Genomic DNA, 21564 nt, shown 5'->3' with positions numbered 1-21564 from the left:
TAGAAGTTAGAAAAGGAAGGTTCCAGAAATGGAAGGTTTTAAGGTGTCAGACAGGAAAACATTCTAAAGAGTATTGAATGCAAGAATTTACAAAATAGGTTAAAAGTAAGTTGATCATGCTAGTAGTTTCTTTAATGGTCTCCTTAGGATATATTAACTAAAGAAAATAGCATAGTATGAATGCAACAACAGCCAAAAATTATCTAAGTACAATGATGCCAACTGAACAAGCAACTTTAAAGTGTAAATAGGGTTACTTTTCACTGAGGTTTGACTATCTGTAAGGTTGTTGTGAGGGTTAAAGTGTTGAACCTTTATTTTTGATATTTGTAATATAATTGTGGCAAATATTTATTGTTTTGCATAAATGCATTTTGATTTCTTTTTGTATGTAATAAACTTATGGTAAATCACTAGAATCTGACTTGGCCAGTATTACCATCAATCAGGATCATATCATCCATAATGGATTTATCAAGCACTATATTCACATGACAAAGCCTTGAATGAGCCATCGCCTCACTCAAAAGACTATTTCATTATTTACATTTTATTTTGAGATTGTATTTATTTGATTTCATTCCAAAGTCTTGAGGATATCTTTGAACAGAACACATTGGACCAAATGCTGCAGATCCTCAATTACCCAGCAACTTCCGTACCCAGTAGAAAGTTATACCTTTATTACAGCAGATAATAGAAAGAGATAACACCGTGTGGTGCTGGAGGAACACAGCAGGCCAGGTAGCATCAGAGGGGCAGGAAAGCTGACTTTTGGGTCGGGACCCTTCTTCAGAAATATTTCAGAGCTCCCTTACCCCTCCCCCATTTCTGAAGAAGGGTCCCTCCAGCTCCACACTGTGCTATCCCTGACTCCAGCATTGGCAGTTCTTACTATCTCTGAGAAAAGGAAAGAAAAGGTTTTCAGGGACCTAAATCACCAGCCATGGGTGTTGGAGGCATTCTGCTGCAGTTGCCCGTTCTTCTGGTATAAACTTGAGCATTTGATGAAGAAAATCTGAAAATATAGCTGCATCTGCCAAGGGGAACTCATATTTCTCTACAAGGACATCGTACAATCCCCAGTGTCTTAGTGTCTTGATATGACGTAGCTCACCTGAGAACAGAAACAGAACTAAGGTTAATATGTTTTGTGTAGTGTTGATTCAATTTTATACAATTGCAAGTGGACGTTCACTTGCTGCCTTTCTGTTCCTAGTCAACATTATCTTATTTTTATTACTTTGATAAAGCTTGACATTGGGAGTCCAGTGATGTTAACTTTTATCTCATGGTAAGTTCCTAACCCCTAATAGCCCTATAATGATGATTTATTAGGTGATTACCCAAAGGGAGATGGGAAGGGATAACTGGATGTAAATCCACCAGAAAAATCAGGAGACATTTCATGTCAAGTTAATTTATAAAGAGTTATTGGACCTCATAAACACATTCCAAACTTAAGATACTCAGACCATTTATGAGAGAATATGTTTTGCAAGGTCTTAATCAGTAGGAGAGATTTTGCTGATGCAAATGTCTTGCACATTTTCCACCTACAAGCATCAAATTGGTTCAGTGTGTTTCTCTGCGTCAAAAGGGTGTGGTCCAAAGCCCATTACAGAAGCTCCATGAGAAGATGCCATATTGCTGGAGATGTCAACCTTTAAAGAGATAATAACACAACGTCCGGCTTTGCGATGCATGCAAACACATAAGGTAGGATGGGGACTACTGATTTTGGATTGTTTAAAGTAGCAAAAGATCTTTGGGTCTTGTGATGCAGTAGTAACGTCCCTACTATTCCAGTTAAAGCTACAGTCTGATCTATGGCCTTTTCCTGCCCAGCTTTCATTCCAGACTAATTCTTACAAACTCCAACAAGTCCCATTGTTTCTCTTTCAGCTTCCAGTATTCCAAACAAATGTTTCCCACCTCATTTACAATAGAAACGTCTTGGCTTCTGATTTTTACCTAAGGAGAAGACCTTGGGGTATTCCCAATACCTATCCTGGCTATTTGCCTCCCATTAATTTTTTTGTTTTCTATTTCTTTGAATTTATGAGGGTGACAGAAAAAAGGTTTAGTTTTTTGGATCTGTTCATAATTGTCATTCATTAATTGCGTCTATCGAACAGGTGTAACTGTTTGATCTTCAATGTGAGTTTTTATTACAGAGGGTTTCTGAATTTTTTAATGTTTTAAATTCCTCTAAGAGAATAACTGCTCTGAGAGCTTCAGATGTAGTTTACCTTATAATGACTTTATCCACTTGTTAAAACTATTTTACTTAACCCTTTCAAATTCATTTTTGCTTCCTTAAATTCCAAAATTTTTGCCTATATGCTTCACACACTAATTCATATGCATCCAGTAAGCTTTAATCACAAATTATAATTCTGAGAAACCTTTTCTGCCAGTGACGGATAAATTTCCTGTGCTTTACCTGTCAACGTCCTCTTCATAAACAATGGCCAGTCCTTTTCTGTTCAATTCATTTGCCTAGCCAGTTTTTCAAATGATGTAAAGAATGACTCCATATCCTTTCCCTCAAATTACAGAACGGCCTGTACAAACTTAAAGTACTTCCTTACTGGACCTCAAATTGCGACACAAGTTCTCCCCATCAGCATCTGACATCTCCAGTCTCAACTTATACCCATATTCTCTCACTTGTTCTTCTTTTTGCAATTCTAATTCTGGTTTTCTCATTTCCATTCTTTTAAATTCCATTTTCCTTTCCTTCTCTTCTTGTCTTTCCTTCTCCTTCTCCGCCCTTTCCTTCATTGTTTTCTCTCTCTTGCCTTCTTTCTCTTTGCTTTTGGAATTCCATCTCCAGTTTTTTTTCAAGTCTCTCCTCATACTCAAGCTGCCTGAACTGAAATTGAATTTCACCTGATTTCACTTGATGCCAACATTTCACTACCTGAAGTACTTCTCATATGGGTTTATATAATCATGAGAGGCATAGATATGCGAATAGTGAAGGTCTTTTCCTCAGGGTGGGGGAGTTCAAAACTAGGGTGTATATTTTTAAGGTGAGAGGAGAAAGATTTAAAAGGGACCCAAGGGGTAACTTGTTCACACAGAAGGTGGTTCGTATATGGAATGAACTGCTAGAGGAAGTGGTGGATGCAGCTTTAGTTACAAAATGTAAAAGACATTAGGACAGATACACGAAGAGGAAAGGTTTAGAGGGATATGGGCCGCACACAGTTTAAAAAGGACTGGTTTAGTTTGGGAAACTTGGTTGGCATAGATGAGTTGGACTGAAGGGTCTGTTTCAGTGCTGTATGTTCTATGGTCTATGCCTATGTATGACTCTATGACTCTATTTTGTATTTCATTTGAACCCAATTGCCATGTTAGTCACACTACTATCTCTGCCCTTTTAGGCAATGCTACCTCCAGTTTACCTGACAAGTCAGTTGACCTTGGTTTTGAAATGTCATTTAAGACTGCTAGTGGTAATTCTGCAGCTTCAGGAAATCTTTTGCTGTTTCCAGTGCAATGCATTAAAGGTAAAGTTGCCACAGTCCTACTAGACCATAGGGCTGCTCTGAAAGAGACAACTGCTGGTGGTTTAACCTACAGGTCTCTACGCCTCAGGCAAGTACAGAAGATGAGAAGGAAGGACCATCATTGTAACCTCAGATGATATAACCCGCTCTGTTGGAGTTACTCTGCATTGCAAATGAGCTATCAAGCCAACGGAGCAAAATGACCCCCAAGTGCAGTACAGAACCTGATGTTTTTCTCAATCAATATTATTTAACGATACCACAGCCAAATCCTTGTTGCCAGTATTTCCAATCCAATCCAATCCAATCCAATCCATTCCTGCCAACAGTACCTCGACATTTATTATGACCCAATGGGGTAGTAGCCATAAATCATGCCCTACCAGATGTCCCAAATGTTAATGTTTTGTTTCAAGTACAAAACATGAATTATTACTTATTATAGTAATTTGTCTATAGATGCATGTAAACAGATATAAACGTTGGCATGGAGCAATTCTAACTAAAACTAAAACAGTGGTTAGCACTGCTGTCTCACAGCACCAGGGACCTGGGTCAATTCTAGCTTCTTGCAACTGTCTGTGTGGAGTTTACATGTTCTCCCTGTCTCTGTGTGGGTTTCCTCCGGGTGCTCTGGTTTCCTCCCCAAGCCCAAAGATGTGCAGCTTCGGTGGATTGGCCATGCTAAATTTCCCATAATGTCCAGGGATGTGCAAGGTAGGTGGATTAGCCATGGTAAATGTGGGGTTACTGGGATAGGGTGGAGGGGGACGGTCTGGGTGGAATGCTGTTCAGAAGGTTGGTACAGACTGGATGGGCCAAATGGCCTCTTTCTGCACTGCAGGGATTCTATGATTCTAATTCTTTTATAAAGCCACTCTTACACACTGACACAAACAAATAAATAGGGAAAATAGATTATTGCTGGAGGAGAAAAACACTAGAAAGTCAGTTCAGTCACTTTTGCTTCCTGATCAATGTTGAAATGAAACTTCTTTGGCCTTGCTGTTGAGTTATCTTTCTCTGGAAACTTCCACTGGTTTGTAAGCTTACAGAATGAGTGATTCACTTGGAAAATATCTTTGATTTATTAATTTAAAAGTCACAGCTCATAGCAACTGCAGCCAGTCTTCCATCCACTGACTCCGTTTATACTTCTTGCTGCCTCGGGAAAGCAGCCAACATAATTAAAGACCCCTTCCACCCTGGTCATACTCTCTTCTAAACCTTTCCATCGGGCAGAAGCAAAAAATTTGAAAACACGCACCAACAGTTTCAAGAATAGCTTTCTCCCTGCTGACTTTTGAACGGATCTGTATTAGAGTTGATCTTTCTTGCACCTATCTCTGTAACTATATTCTGCATTCTGTTCTTTTACCCTGTTTTACATATGAAAGGTATGACTTGCCTGGATAGCACGTAAAAGAAAACTTTTCACTGTATCTTAATAGGTCGACACAGCATCGTTGGCCGAAGGGCCTGTACTTTGCTGTACTGTTCTATGTTCTTTGTTCTATCACAGTACATCTGTCAATAATAAATCAAATAAAATCAAATTAAAACAAATCAAAGGAAAAGTAACTTTTTAAAGTTTAAACTGAGGTATTTTTTTAAAGCTGGGAACAAAAGCTTCTGTTAGGAGATAGTGTGAGGATTAGGTTTAGGTTTAACCTTAACCCGAACCCTACCCCTAACCTTAACACTAAACCTAACCCTAATTCTGACCCTAACCTTAACTGTAACCCTAATCCTAATCCTTACCCTAACCCTAATCCTAATCGTAAACCTAACTTTAACTGTAATCCTTGTGTGTGTGTGTGTGTGTGTGTGTGTGTCTCTCTATCTGTGTCTGTGCCTCTGCAACTTGTTTCAGTTTCCAACCTGCTCAGTTAGCTGGGAATCTATCAGCACCACTTGTAAACAACTCCTTCGCTCTTGATTATCTGCACAACCCATTGCAGGAACCCATAGCCGCAAGAAACAGAGTTCACAATAGGTATCAAGTTCCTTGCTTTGAAATTACGTAGCATCCTGGTAAATCCCTGTTTTTAAAAACACTTCTTTCTCATTATTGTTAACTACCTTGCACTACCTTTGGACCTGAAGGTCTGAGTTCACAAACTCACGATGTGATGGCCACTGAGGTGTGTCATAATGTGAGTTTATAAAAAAGTAAAAGAAAGTTTACAAAGTCAAATGAGTCTCAGAGGCAACTGACCTAGAGATATAACCCGAAAAATAAATTAGACTGGATGAAGCTGTGGTGGGTATTCCTGGAAGTTGAAATGAGAAATGTTTCCCAGCTGAGGCTTTGGCACATGGAGAGTTTCGAGACTCCTTGCAGAAATTAATCAGTTGTGTGCTAGCCAATTGGTGCTTAGACATATACAGTAAAAAGCAGGCACTCTCTATGGTGTGGTGTGGTACTGAGTGACACCAGAAGATCCCAGACTTGATCTCTGGTCTTTTCTCAGATAACCAGTTACGCCTGATACAGCAGATGTTAAAATTCATCTCAATGTTACTTAGGTAAGGAGGTGTGAAATTACGTGCACAAACTGGGTAAAGAGATACTTGAGCCCAGCCATGGTCAAACTAAGACTAATGCACTAGTTTATCGAGGAAACTTTAAAGTATGATGTTAGAGAATTATAGACTTTACAGATAATAATTTGTACTTAACACAGTTCAGGATTTATATGATTTGTTACTATACCTTTCAGGTTGAAAAATTCTTTGGAGTACTTTCCAGATAATGCACAATTCAATGGGATTCTCCCCAGCAGTTCAATAATATGTGCAACATGGTCTGTAACGGAAGAAGGAATGGAAGATGAATAATGAAAAATAAAGGAAAACAACATCTATTTACATGATAGAGTAAAGTGCCTTAGAGCAAATCTTATAAAAACTATTTAACTGTTAACCTGTCTATGCATGAGTAGGTGGATTCACTAAATTCCATTTGTAAAATAACTATAGGCAGGGTACTCATTGCTCAAATCAATGTATCAGTCTGTGCCAGTGCATGTGGTAGAGAAGTGGTGTATGTGTAGAGTGAGAGAGTGCACAGCTATAAGTCAGACACCAAAAATGTCAAAAAATAAATTGTAAACAGCCAAGGACAAGGGCCCAAAATTCCTGCATGGGCCTTGGGTCTTCTGTCTTGTGCTTTAATGTCACCGTGAGTTTGGGTTCTTTTTACCATTCCGTTCCATTTTACCAGCAAGCCTGCACGTCCCCACTGCATTAAAGAAATAGACTAAAAGAGATGTCCAGCATGGAATCAGATCCTTCAGTCCAATTTGCCATGCCGACCAGATATCCTAAATTAATCTAGTCAGCATTGCTTCAACATTTTATGCATTTCACATTGCCTTCTTCAGGTGGTTTTGGTACTCTGCTCTAGGTATCCCGTGTCCAGTGTAAATGGAGGGAATATGGGACCGAATGTATTTTGATCCTGTCTTTAACATATGCCAAGAATTCCAATAGATTGGAAACAGTGGAACCCTACTTGGCCCAAAGACCAATCCAAAATTAACAAACCTTCCCTGCGTGAGCTAGACCCCCAGACACTCCACAACAAACCTACCCTCCAAAAATCCTGGAAGTTTTAGCTCCAGAGAGAAGAGTATGTGATAGAGAAATATTGAACTGCTGTGGAAACTGACAGACAGGAAAAGAATGATCAGAGTGAGGAGTAGGCGAGAAAGCAACAAACATCTTGACTGACATGTTATTGTGGTGCTTTGGAATCAAGGTTGACGGTCAGGCTAAATAAGTCCTCAGATGGAGGAGAAGCTGAATTTTGGATTCATACGTTTGTCTGCAGTGGTGGGGGTGAGGGGCACATTGTTATGAAGGGAAACGGAACTCATGACCCCAGGTTGTCTCCCTTCCCTTTCCTTTGCTGTTATCATACCACTTTGCAGCCTCATTGTGGCTTGCTCCTTGATGGATCAGGACGTGCTTTGTTCTCCCAGTCAATGGCATCAAGAGACAGAAAAATGAAACTTAGACAAACTTAGATAATAATGGTGTGTGTGTGTGTGTGTGTGTGTATGTGTGTTTGTTTTCCCAAGTTTGTTCAATTATTGGATACTACTGAGGGGTCACCTGACATGAGATGGAAGGCCAGATAACACATGTTGAGCATTTAGTCAGCATGGCAGTCTGAATAATGTGACACCTGCAGTTGGATTTGTGACTTTGAATATTGTTCTTTTAGCTTGGGAAGTGACATTAGCAACAGGGCGACATATTGTGGCTCAGTGGTTAGCACTGCTGTTTCACAGCACCAGGGACCTGGGTTTAATTCCACCTTTGGGCGATTATCTGTGTGGAGTTTGCACATTCTTCACGTTTCTGCATTGGTTTCCTCTGGGTGTTCTGGTTTACTCCCACAGTCCAAAGATGTGCGGTTTAGGTGGATTGGCCATGCTAAATTGCCCATAGTGTTCAGGGATGTGCAAGCTTGGTGCGTTAGACATAGGAAATGCAGGGTTACAGGTTTAGGGTAGGGGGATGGGGCTAGGTGGGATGCCCTTTCGAGGTTCGGTGTGGGCATAATAGGCAAATGGCCTGCATCCACACTGTAGAGATTTTATAAGCATGAAAGTATTTAAGCTTGTGGCAGGGCATTTGCTGGAGCTGATATGTCTGCAATCTGAGGAATTCAGCTATTTGATCCCATGGGTGATTTCCAGTCCTGTTAACATGAAACAGAGAGCATGACTGGAGAAGTTTGAAGTGTGTGCTGACAGTTGCTGTCTGTGAGCGGCAACAATGGTGCAGAAAGCCTTACTGCTGTTCAATGCAGGGGCTTCAATGAAGGAAGCTTTCAAAGCATTGACTGACAGTGGAGCAAAGGCTGCTTATGAATGTGTAGTGAAAGCCAAGAAGGATCATTCCAAAGACATACTTTCTTGCAGATGAAACAAAACAAGAGCATTAGTAATTGAATTTGTGACTTGTTTGAGACAAGTATTTGATGGATATGATTATATTTTGATGGATCTGAATAATTGGATAATGGATCAGGTGATCGAACATTGCAGTTATGACAACCTGAGGTGCAAGCTCCTGGAATGAGGAGGTTAATTAGCATTGGATGACACTTTGAAAATAGTAACTACATTGGAAGCAGTGGATAGACAATTTCAAAGCACAAAACCTGGCCTCACCTCTGCCAGTGGCACAGCAAATGCTGAAGTGAGCTGAGTAACATAATAGAATCCAGGTATGCACAAATACAAGCAACAAAAGACTGATAGAGAGTGTTTCAGATGTGGCAATTTGAGACAATATGCAAAAGATGGCTGCTGCTCTGCCAAGGCAAAAATATGCACACATTTTGGGGCAAAGACCACTTTGCGAAGAAGTGCAGAAGCAAAGCTAAAGAGAGTGGAAGCCCGGCAAACAATGTAAAGGGAAAAGATATGATACTTGTGAGGTGAATTGAAGCTGATGCAGAGAGTGAGGACATTAATAGAACTATCGATACATGTTTTCTGTCAATGAAAGCAATCCAGGGAATGTTCCAGTATTGTTGGTGATGTGGGTTTGAACATTATTGTAGATTATGGCAGAGACAGTAACATCGTTAACAGAGCACTGTGGGAGGAGGTGAAGACAAGGAAAATTAAATGCAAATCTTGAAAATCTGAAAGTTCTATCCTCACACGTCAAAAACAACTCTTCAAACCATTAGATGTTTCCCCGAGGACGTGAGAACTGGAGATCAGAATGTAGAGACAGAATTTGTAGTAATCAAAGAAAATAATGAATCTCTCTTCGGTATAGAAACTGCCCAAGCCTTGGGGTGCTATACGTCACATTCAATATGAATTCTGTGAAGTCCTATGCAAAGCTAAGAAAGAAATCTGGACCAGTTTAGAAGTTACACAGTCACTAAGTGATGAGATGAGAATGTGAACCCTGTAGCTCAGTTTGTACGCAGAACACCTTTTGATCTGAGAGGCAAAGTCGATGGATAGATCAAGGAACTGGTTGACGAAGGCACCTTGAACTCAGTTGATGGACCAACACCATGGATGAACCCTATTGCAGTTGTTATTGTTCTTATGTAACAGGTGAATGGAATGACAATGGAAGAAAGTTACCCAACTCCCACTGTGAAAAACGATTTCAGAAAATGTCAACAAGCAAAGTATTTTCCAAATTAGACTTAAAATGAGGATTACACCAGCCAGTTTCATCCTGTTTCTTGGAAGGTGACAACTTTTTGTCACTCATTGTGGACTTTACTGATATAAAAGATTGCGACGTGGCATCAGTGCGGAACCAGAAATTTCCCAAAATCTATCAAGTAATACTTGGGATTCCAGGAAAGCTAATGTCTCAGATAACATCTGTTTCATGAAGCCAATAGTGAGGAACACATTGACAGGCTGAAATTAATATTAGCTAGATTGCAGTCGGCAGGGTATTTGGTAAAGGCAGATAAGAGCCTGCTGGGTGTGACGGAGCTAGCATTCATGGGCATAAACCTGCGAGCGGCTGAATAAATCCAGATGGGCACATGACTCTCAAAATACCTGTGAGGTGAGAATTCTGGGGCTGGTGAACCATAAATCAAGGTACATTTCAAACTCCACTGAACCATTGTGAAAGTTGACAGAAAGAATGAAAGGTGGTTGCTTTCAAAGCTTCAACAAGCAGGTAGACAAATGCTCAAATCCTAATGATGCAAATGCATCAATTACAGACATGGCAGATACTAGTCCAGTAAGATTAGGAATAGTGCTGGTACAGATGTACATTGAAGGCCTGGTAACTATTGCTTATGCGAGCAGATCTCTGACACACGTGGAGAGGCAATAGTCTCAGACAGAGCAAGAGGGTCTAGAATTAATTTGGGTGTGCAAGATGCCATGTGTACTGGTTCAGCATCAGGTTTGCATTACCGACTCATCACAAACCACGAGAGATGATTTTTTTTCAGCTGGAATCTTGCCGTGTGCCAGAATTGGAAGATGGGGTTTTACACTTCAGCTGTGCATGTTTATTACTGGAAAGATGAACATCATTGACCTGCTGTCATAACCTCCAAAGGAAGATCAAACAAGCAGAAGGAAACTGAATCACTTGTACAGTTTGTGATAGCTCTTGCTTAATTTCCTGCCTAATTTCACCCAGAGCAATTGAAAGAGAATCAGAAAAACATCTGGAGTTGACAACTGAATGAGAATTTGAGCTGAAAACTGGGAGAGTTGCCTATTCAAGGAATTGACTGCTATGTGTGATGAACCGTGCAAAATTGGGTAATGTCTTCTCAGAACCAGTGGACTTGTGCGTGTCACAAAAGTCTAAGCCTAAACTGGTGACGCTAGTTCACAAGGATCACTTGTGAGTGGTTTGTCGGAAGCAAAACTTATAAACCAAAGTATGGTAAACCAGGCATGGAGAAAGATGCAGAGCAATCTGTCAAAACATGTCATAGATGTAAACTTGTCAGCAGACCCAATCCACCCAAACCAGTAAACAGCACACTATTACACACTATTAATGCAGCAGTTGAATTATTATGTCCATTTCCATTAAAAGAGTCGATGCTAGAGGTGATTGACTCCTACAGCTGTTACTACAAGCATGTTGTGATGAAGTCCACATCAGCAGAGAAAATGGTGTTTGCATCAACTGAAATAGTTATGAGGCATGATGTTATAACCATGGTGATGAGGAACGATTCAGCTCCTTTCTTTTAACCTCTCCCCATGATTGGTCACAACCATTTTTTTTTACTTTCTTTTAGAATGCAGCTATCGCACTTCAACTAAAATGTAGTTAATGTTCAAAATAAAGGAAGGTTCTGTCTTGAGTGAAAGAAATAAGAATGTAATTGCTAGCTAACCCTGAGAGAAAAAAAAACACAACATCACACAAACAAAAACACAGATAACACGTTTAAAAGGGAGAGCATATGGTACTGACAGGAAGAGGAAGGTTACAGTCAAGGCCAGCGGCCAGAGCAGGATAGGCAGCTCAGGGTGGCAGCGGGAGCAGGGACAGGCTACAAGGCAATGAGAGCAGGCAGCCCGCAGGATCAGTGGGTGTGAGGTCAAGCCCGAAATTGGGGAGGTCGAGCCCTTGTGATGACCAGGTGCTTATGGACTGTGGCGTTGAACTGTTAACTGTGTTTCCTTGTTTTTCCAGAAATACTGCAATGTTTAACTTTTTAACTTTGTTTTCCTTATTTTTCTGCTTTGTACCTAAGATTCTGCACCTAGGTACCTTTGTACCTAAGATGGTGCCGTAAGTAGCGACTTGTAAACTTTTCACTGTTCTCATGTGAGTACATGTGACAATAAACCTGATTAAAATTGAAATTATTGTAACAATGGTCTGCCAGTCACTCTGTATTCACACAATATACCACAATAGATTTCATAGACCATTAGAAGATTACAAGCAAGTCAACCTCACAAAGCAACCCCTAAAGAGCCATAGGCAAACTCGGACGTGGAACCACCAAACCCATCCTTAAGGACATGGATGAGGATTATTCAGGTTGAAGACAAAGATTGTAAGGAGGCATTGCTGTCATATATGGCCATGTATAGATTAACTCTTCACATAATGATGGGAAAAAGCCAACTGAATTGTTATTTGGACTCAAAAGACACTCCTAGATACCAGGGCTGAGGAATGTCAATGTTGATAAGGAGGTTTATGATGGTGGTTCTGAAAAAAATACTGCTTCAAAGTTTTGTAGGGACTACAGGAAAGAAACTAGACCACCTGATGTGATGCCAGGTGATGAAGTACTGTCTGAGGAAGACGGATACAATATTTTACCCCAAGCTGTACACTATCATTGCCAAGGAGGGAAATAGTGTGACAGTGCAGTCACCGTGAGGAGTACTACATGACAAAAATTCTTAAAGTGTCAGTAGGTGTCATAGTGACAAAGATAAAGCAGCAGACAAACCATATGTAAAAGCTGAAGCAATGCTGACATCCAGAAACCTAAAAGTCCTTACCAGCAATGCCAAGAGCAGGCAGACAGCTTCTGTCCAAAGCGATAAACATTGATCACTCTATCATGATTAGGAAATACCATTGTCAGCTCTGGAACCAGAGTTACTAAGACCACAGGCAGATCATGCCAAAGTTAAATGATTTTATGAAAATTTGACATAATTTACTGACAGAAAATGAAATAAGAAATAGCATCTCCAGAAAGTAGAACGCTGAGCAAAAGACAAAATCTATACCAGACTGAGATGCACTGAACATACCTGAAATTTGTAATTGAAGAAGTCCAGTTACACAGTGAGTTGGGAAAATAATGATTCAGTTGGCTTGTTTGCTAACTTTATCGATGCATGTTTGGCATGTCAGGGTGTGTATGTGCACACGTGTTAGTGTGTACACGTGTAGGATCCACTGACCTGGAGGTGGAAGGTCAGATTTCATATGGTGGCAAGTAAGCCAGCATCACTAATATGACACTGGGAAATTGTTGTCAGCCTGAGCTGTGACAAGGCAGAAGACATAGATAATAAGATAGAGAATAGCAAGATAGTAAAAGCAAGTTTGAGGGTAATCAAGTCAGCCTGATTACAATATTGCACAGTTAAGTTACTCATTGCACACAACATTCATACCTCTCACCAAAGGTTGACTGGCAAGACAAGGGATATAATATTTATTATTAAAAGTACGCGACAGGAAATTGATTCTGAGTTCCTGTTCCTGGAGCAGGACTATAATGGCAGGCACAGCTGGTAATATTGGAATATATGTTTCAGATGCATTACAATTAAAATGTTCACTGCTACTCAGAGATCCGAGGAGAAGAACATACAAAATTACTCCCTTAATGTTAATTTATTCTATTTATATCACAAACTATTTTTGTTCATCAACTGGCCTTTCTTCTTCTTCCCTCTTTCTTTCAATACAGTACAATCCTTCAAGTCAACAGTGCTACCTAATCTCAGCTAGTGCTGCTGTGCAAGTAACTACTGAATGGTTCCTCAAAAAGTGGACCAAAGTGATTCTCAAGTTGACTTTTTTCCTCTTGCTATTGGAAATTATCTTCATGTGAAAGCATTGCTGAGGCAGGAATATCACCCCAGAATTCTTGGGAGTTAATCTTCATTTTGTCCCTGCATAACTCAGTAGGTTAGATTACTTGTTGACTGGATCATTTATACTAAATAAATCTATCCCATAATTAACTAAATAGGTATCTCACTGGCAGAATCAGACAAATTTTAGGCTGCTGGACCCAAAGGAACTGCATAAATTGTGGATCATATGTAACTGGGCCAATGTTCCTATTTGTGGTGTAAACGTATGATTGTGAATTCAATTCAATGTGGGTTAGTGATGGGTATCTCAGTTTTGCAAAATCTTCCTTAAAACAGAACAAGTCACGTGTGCCTCGGGAATTTAACATTTTCCACACTTTTCATCCAAACTGAGGAAGAATGTTAATAATTTATTTCCCATGTTCATGATATACACAGTTTAAGAAGCAGAGTCTGCTTCTTATTACTGATAGTTTATACTATATTACTGATAGTTTAATTTCCCATACTAGCCATCCTGGTTAGCTCTCCAAGTTACATTTCGAACCTAATGTGAAAATACAGAGAAGGCCAGGATGTTCTGCTACATTCCCATTAGATGTATATTGTGTGAGTAGTGGATTGAGGCATTGTGGTGATATCACTGGATTAGTAATCCAGAAGCCTAGACTAAAACTCTGGGGACATGGGTTCAAATGAGCAGTAGCTGATGGAACCTCAAATAATGAAATCTGGAATTGAAAGCTGTTCTCAGTAATGGTGACCACAATTGCCATAAAAATCTAACTAGATCATTAATGTCCTTTAAGGAAGCAAGTCTTGCCTGATCTGACCTACATGCAAATCGAGAAATAGAGCAACATGGTTGACTTTTAACCACTGACTGCAATGCCTAGTAAGCTACTCCGTTCAAGGACCATTAGGGACGGGCAACAAATGCTACCTTTACCAGTGATGCTCATGTCCCACGAAAGAATTAAGGAAAAGGCTTATAAGTTGTTGGTTTATGTGTATGAATGGGCATTATGCCAAATGTGCCAAGGTGCTTCTTGGAATGGACTACATTTCAACTTCAATGCCTGTTATTCATGCAAATGTAGCAGCTATTCCATATCAACACTTTCAAACAAATAATTAACTAATTCATCAGTGTTTTGGTAGACATGTTGACGAGGATGTCAGTATTACTCAAGTTCAGTGGTCACTTTTGGAATGGAATGGTCAAGTACAACTCTATACCACCTCTATTACCCAAGGATAGTGTGTGTTACATGTTGGAACACCACAGCTGATGGGGAGAAATTACTTTCATGAAAGAACCTAGAAGGTACAGGGTTGTGGAGAGAGAGAGAGAGAGACCATGCCAGTGAGATTAGATTAGGACTGATCTGTCAAAGTCAATTCACAAAGTTGGCCTCTTAACTTTCTGGAAAAGGTAGTCAATTTCTTCATCCTCCCAAAACATATATAGTGCTGCACTTCAACCCCTACCAGCACTGAGGAACAAAGAATACTAAAAGAGGGTGGTGAAAAGCCCATTTTAACACATTGATCGTGAAATTATGCCTATGACAGGGAGGCACCCGCCCAGGATTCTACACTTTGCACTGATGACTGACCATCACTTCCAATTTAACACGAGTGAAATTGCAGTTCCTCATTTTCAAATTATGAATAAGAAGATGCTCCCTTACCCTCATCTTGAGTGAAAGTCTTTCCAGATCGAGGGTCAAATAGGTACTCGCCTGTTGCCAGCTCAAATGCCTGCATAGGTAAAAAGAGACCTCTGTCAATTCCTGTTTGCATTACTAATGGAATAAAATCTGACGTTCAATAAGTTTTGGATTGTAAAACATTAAAGATAATCCCTGAGGGGAGAATTGGACAAATATTAATGACATAGTGCCTGAAGGATCAGCAAAAGTAATTACGGGAATTATGTTATTTCATAAAAGTTAAGGAATACTGCTTCACAGATTTGTTCCATTGAGTGATTTTCTCTGTAATTTCTTCACCAAAATTGGGCTTGTCTAAAGAATCATAGAAGCAAATAGTGCAGTACAGAACCAATAAATCTGTGCTACCAAAGCTACACTAAATCCCCTTGAAAGTGGAGTCACAGGTAGACAAGGTAGTGAAGAAAGCCTTTGGAATGCTTGCCTTTATTAGTCAGTGCACTGAGAATAGAAGTTGAGTCTTGTTACAGCTGTACAGGACATTGGTTAGGCCGCTTCTGGAATGCTGCGTGCAATTCTGGTCTCCCTGTTGTAGGAAAGATGTTGTGAAACTTGAAAGCGTTCAGAAAAAGTTTACAAGGATGTTGTCCGTATTGGAGGGTTTGAGCTAAAGAGAGAGGCTGAATAGGCTGGGGCTATTTTCCCTGGAGTGTCGGAGGCTGAGGAGTCTCCCTATGGAAGTTTATAAAATCATGAGGAGCATGGATAGGGTAAATAGACATGGTCTTTTACCCACGGTAGGGAAGTCCAAAACTAGTGGGCATAGGTTTTGTGTGAGACGGGAAAGATTTAAAAGGGACCTAAGGGGCAACTTTTTCATGCAGAGGGTGGTGCATGCATGGAATGAACTGCCAGAGGAAGTGATGGAGGCAGGTACAATTATAACATTTAAAAGGCATCTGGATGGGTAAATGAATAGGAAGGGTTTAGAGCGATATGGGCCAGATGCTGGCAAATGGGACTAGATTAATTTAGGATATCTGATTGGCATGGACAAGTTGGACTGAAGGGTTTGTTTCCTTGCTGTAAAACTCTATGACTCTAGCCCCACTTTAGCTCATAGCCTTTAACGTCATGACATTTCAAGTGCTCAACCAAGTAGTTTTTAAAAATTATGGAGTTCCCCACATCTGTAACCCTCCCTGGCGGTGGATTCTGGACCCACCCTCTGGGTGAAAAACATTTTTCTCAACTCCCCTTTAAATATTTCATCTTAAAAGTGTTCCCCCTTGTTATTGACCCTTCAACTAAGGGGAACAGCTGCTTTCTATCCACTCTGTCCAAAATCTCAAGAAGTATCTGTACAGAAGAAGAGATGGAGATGATAAGTTTACCTCACATGAAGAGAAAGCACAGTTAATGTTTTGGGTCCAGTGACCCTTCTTCAGATCCTTCTGTCCTGAAGAAGGGTCATTGGGCCTGAAATCTTAACTCTGTTTCTCTCTCCACAGATGCTGCCAGATTTGCTGAGTTTTCTCAGCAGATTCTTTTTTAGTTCCTGATTTCCAGCATCTGCAGTTCTTTGCTTTTTTTTTGTTTAATGTTTACCTCACATGGACTTGGCATGGACTTGATGGGCCAAATGTCTTCCTGAGGATGGGTCACTGGACTCCAAAATGTTAAGACTGATTTCTCTCCACAGATGCTGCTAGACGCGCTGAGTTTCTTCAGCAATTTCTGTTTTTGCCATCCTTCTGAGTTGTGCTGACTCAATGTAATTTACTATCCACTCCCCAACTCCAACCTCCTACCACCACCACCAGCCAGGAGGGGAGAAAGAGATGGGCCATTCAATTGAGCAGGGTGCGTGGTTTGGGGAGCTCAACACTTTTCTGACTCTCCCAACTGGCCTCTGGTGGGAAAAATCCCATTCCCATCTGCAAATTAATTGAGACACCTGAGTAGCCACTTAAAAGGCTTTACACCACACACCAGATTTGCCAGCAGCATATTGGGAAGGGGCAAGGGTTTGTCCCTTGCTGTCCCTGAGCAAGAGACACGAGACTTGATGACTGCTGAGAGACAGCCCACCCTGTCCTTGCTTCCAACACCCCCTGCAGCAACACTGCCTTGTCCTAACTGGTGACTGCCTCCTTGTGACCTCTGTTGTTGTCCCTTTATATTCTATGTTTTGGTTTATTTTTTCCGTGTTTTAAGATGGCGCCAGAGAGTGGCGACACTATACAACACTTTTCACTGTACTTTGCAACAATATACACGTGACAATAAATAAACCAAATCAAACCAGATTTACTGAGCGTATTAGGTTCAGAATAGGCCTGAGGCAGGTATGACTGCTTACTGGTCCATTTGATTTATGCTGCAGTAAGCTCACCTGTGCTGCACATAATTGAGTATCGTCAAAGGGTATGTCACAGATATTAGAAAGTTGTAAGCGTTACCACATTTCTTACCATACAGGCTGTGCTCCATATGTCAGCAGGGGACCCATAGCCAGCTCCAAGGATAGTCTCCAGTGCACGATACTGTCTGGTTTGGATCTCCTCTGAAACATGCTTAAACTGGAAAAATGACAAGAGTAGAATGATTTACAACTTACAAAAAAAATCTCATTTATTTGGCACTAAACAGGGTTTTCCAATAACATTGTAAGTCACTCCAAGTACTCAGTGCAGAATAATGAATGCTGCACCTCGGAGGGATATTAGAATTTTGTGAAGAGTTCAGATAATTTGTAGAATTATAGATATCCAAATCTGATTAAGCTTTATTATCACCCACTTATGGGTCAAGTCGAGTTTCAACAAGATATTTCATGAAGCTCTCTGTGTAACATTCCTTGAAGCAATTCCAGGCAAGCTATTGCATGGATACTATTAAATAAAGCTACTAATCCATTGCATTAGATGTACCACGAGAAATTTTTGAGCACATGTAGCCATTCAAGGAATGAAAAGTGACTTTGGATCTTCTGTCACTAATGAAAGCATTGCAGAACTGTACTGTTCTGGCATGGGTTTCTGTCCTTTGGCAAGGCATTGGAGAATGTGCGTTGTTTTAGAAAGAGGGGATAGAAGAAGTGATTAGTACAGGATGGAGGAAGAGGGATGACAGTTTGCTCAAGCACACTTCCAGTGTCCAGTATCCTCCAGCTATGTAACTGAGCATTTGGGCTACAAAACCATCGCGGTGATGCTGCATCCCAACAGAACTCACCGTCCAGCAGCCACTTCCAAGGTCCACAATTTTCACACCTATTTTTTCAGCATGTTTAGGGTCCAAAGGGTTTACAAGTGATTGCTTTGCTTGCATTACCTCTGTGAATCACAAGAAAAATCCAAATCAACTCAAGGAGATTTGAAACCTCTGCTCAGGGTTGGCACATTTCTTAACATTTTTGTCTTGTCCCTGGCAATTGTGAGGCATTTGGAAAACATTGACCCATAAATGGCTACACTTTGAGCAATGTGCACATGTAATGAAGTTGAAAGCTACAAATTCTTTCCTGTGGAACTATATAGTGTAGTTTTGTTTGATGAAAAGCTGCCCATTATAAAGCAAAGGAGCAAATTAAATCCAGTATCGTGTATTTTTGAGAACCTGGAATGAGTTACATTTTTGGGAAAGCCAGACAAAATGCCTTTTTTGGAATGTTAACTTTTGTTTTATTTACTTATAAGACATGGGTGTCACTGGCTAGCCAACATTTATTGCCTGTCCTGAGTCGCCCTTGAGAAGGAATTCTCAATGTCATTACCTGATAATCTCAGAGGTGCTTCTCCCACTTCCTGTTGTACAGAAGCTGCCAATTGACTGAGGTATTGTTCGTTGACACACAAAAGGATATTCTCTGGTTTGATATCCGTGTGCAGGATTTTGCATTTTGTGTGTAGATAGTCAAGACCTTGAAGAACCTGTCACAAGCAAAGAAAGAGCAGCCAATCAGCCAAAGCACTTGATGCGCATCATAAATTGTAACTGAGTGATTAGCTGATTAAATATTTTATCATCAGTTATAAATCACACCTTTGAAAGAGCAAAGAAGTCACTCTTTGAGAGTTAACTTTTCTCCCCCTAACCGCATTGCTTTAGCATCCTTTCTCACATATGGCACTCTGGGTAAGAGAAGGAAGCTGCCCGTGTTTACAATTTGCTAACTTTATTCAGAAGATGGAAGGACATGCATTCCTACAGTGTTTTATAAGAGCATAACACCATAAGATATAGCGACAGAAGTAGGCCACTTGGCCCATTGAGTCTGCTCCACCATTCAACGAGATCATGGCTGATTTAATAATCCTCAACTCCACTTTCCTGCCTCTTCTGATTTCTTTACTGATTATCAACTCTTCCGATTGTCCCAAAGCACTTCAACACTAATAATTGACTTTTGAAGTGTAATTCCGTTGTTTTATGAGAAAATGTAGCAAAATATTTGCACAGAACAAACGGTAAATGATGAGTTAACCCGCACTGTATCTTACCCTTTTTGGCTAAGTCTGGATTATGATGAGTTTTGGGTTTTTCCATTGAGACCTAGCAAAGTTTCTTGTCTTATCTTGCCAAACCCACTTCATTACCTACCTACCCTGCCCATGTTGCCCCTTCCATCCTATCCCAGTCCCATCTTGCCATGTGCCATTCCCAAGCCAGCACTGCCACTCTCACACAGTGTCTTTGCTGCAGCATTACAATGGCAGCATTAAAGTGCAAAAACATACTGTAAATGGAGTGGAAATGTGCCATGAGGATTCTTAGAGCCTGGCACATATTGGATGCCAGTGTCCACAGATGTGAGGTGCATGTGGCTAGTCCCCATGCAGTGTGCCCTGAGATTATAGAATCATAGAATCCTTACAGTGTGGAAGCAGGCCATTTGGCACATTGAGTCTGTACCGACCCTCTGAAGAGCATCTCACCCACATCCACCCTTTCCTACCCTATCCCTGTAACCCTGCATTTCCCGTGGCTAATTCATCTAGCCTGTACATCCCTGGACACTACGGGCCATTTAGCATGGTCAATCCACCTAACCTGCATATCTTTGGACTGTGGGAGGAAACCAGAGCACACAGACACAGGGAGAATGTGCAAACACCACACAGACAGTTGCTTGAGGCTGGAATTGAACCCAGTTCCCTGGCACTGTGAGACAGCAGTGCTAACCACTGAGCCACCAAGCCGCCGTTTCCAGCATCCAATATGGAGGTCAATTGGAGCAAGTGGTGAGCTAGGTTTGTCAGGTACTCGTGGTTTTCATGCTTTCTCAATATCTAATTCATTTGGTAGGTTTGGTAAGATAGAAAGCTTATGAATAAAATGAGGTGGGCTGTGAATAAGGTGTTTAACAGTCAATAATCCCTTGTAATTGGCAACTCCCTGCTACCTTGCAAGATGTGAAAAACATAAAAGTTGGAGCAAGATGCTCTTGATCTAGAGGTGGCTAGAGCTTTCATCTGATTCTGCCACAGATCTCACTATAGCCCACATCACTTGGTTCCCCCATAAGATTTTGTCCTCTCTTCCTGAGAGAGGAAAGTTGGTCAAGATACTGGAAAAACAGTTTATTTTGCTTCAACTTACATCATTAGACAAAACTGATTTTTGGTCCGTGGCAAACTAAAAGTCATGTGTTCAGCACACACATTGGCAAGTAAATTTACTTCATAATTTCTGAACAACCAAAAAAAAAATCAAGGAAGATGCTAGATTGTTTAAAAACTCAACTAGTTCGCTAATGAGTTCTATCAGGATAAGGGTAACTGGTGATAGACAACAAATCTAGCATTGTCCATGTTATTAAACTAGATCAGATGCCAGTTAAGGCAGGATGTCATAGGTTCAAGGTTGTCCAGGCCTTGGGCCCAGAATTTAGACTGACATCTTTGTGCATATTCATGAGTGTGTTTGTGAATGTGTGTGTGAAATGTGTGCAGGTCTGTTCCACTCAGGATTCTTCAGCAGTCAGTCATTGTGTCATACAGCACAGAAACTGACTATTCAGTCCAACTTGTCCGTGCTGACCAGATATCCTAAATTAATGTAGTCCCATTTGCCAACATTTGAACCATATCCCTCTAAACCCTTCCTATTCATGTACCCATCCAGATGCCTTTTAAATGTTGTAGTTGTACCTGCCTCCACCACCTACTTTGGCAGGTCATTCCATACACACATCATGCTCTGCTTGAAAAAAATTGCCCCTCAGGTCTCTTTTAAATCTTTCTCCCTCACTTCAAAATGATGCCCTCCAGGTTTGGACTCCCGCACCTGAACAGTATTCTC

At 40.6% G+C, this 21564-nt stretch overlaps 1 protein-coding gene across 1 annotated transcript; it reads right to left on the bottom strand.

Moving 5' to 3' along the window:
* Positions 1-871: 871 nt before the first annotated feature.
* On the bottom strand, positions 872-19193 carry LOC109917502 (SRSF protein kinase 3-like; the record flags this gene model as incomplete). The annotated part of the gene is made up of 6 exons (XM_048592701.1): positions 872-1117; positions 6238-6330; positions 15277-15346; positions 17733-17840; positions 18496-18596; positions 19037-19193. Coding segments are annotated over 6 exons (714 nt in total), but the record flags the coding sequence as incomplete, so codon positions are not given.
* Between the last annotated feature and the right edge of the window lie 2371 nt (positions 19194-21564).

The sequence above is a fragment of the Rhincodon typus genome, unplaced genomic scaffold, assembly GCF_021869965.1.
Source record: "Rhincodon typus isolate 14 unplaced genomic scaffold, sRhiTyp1.1 hic_rhity00001685, whole genome shotgun sequence".
NCBI classification, from domain to species: Eukaryota; Metazoa; Chordata; class Chondrichthyes; order Orectolobiformes; family Rhincodontidae; genus Rhincodon; species Rhincodon typus.
This window is presented reverse-complemented; position numbering and strand designations above follow the sequence as displayed.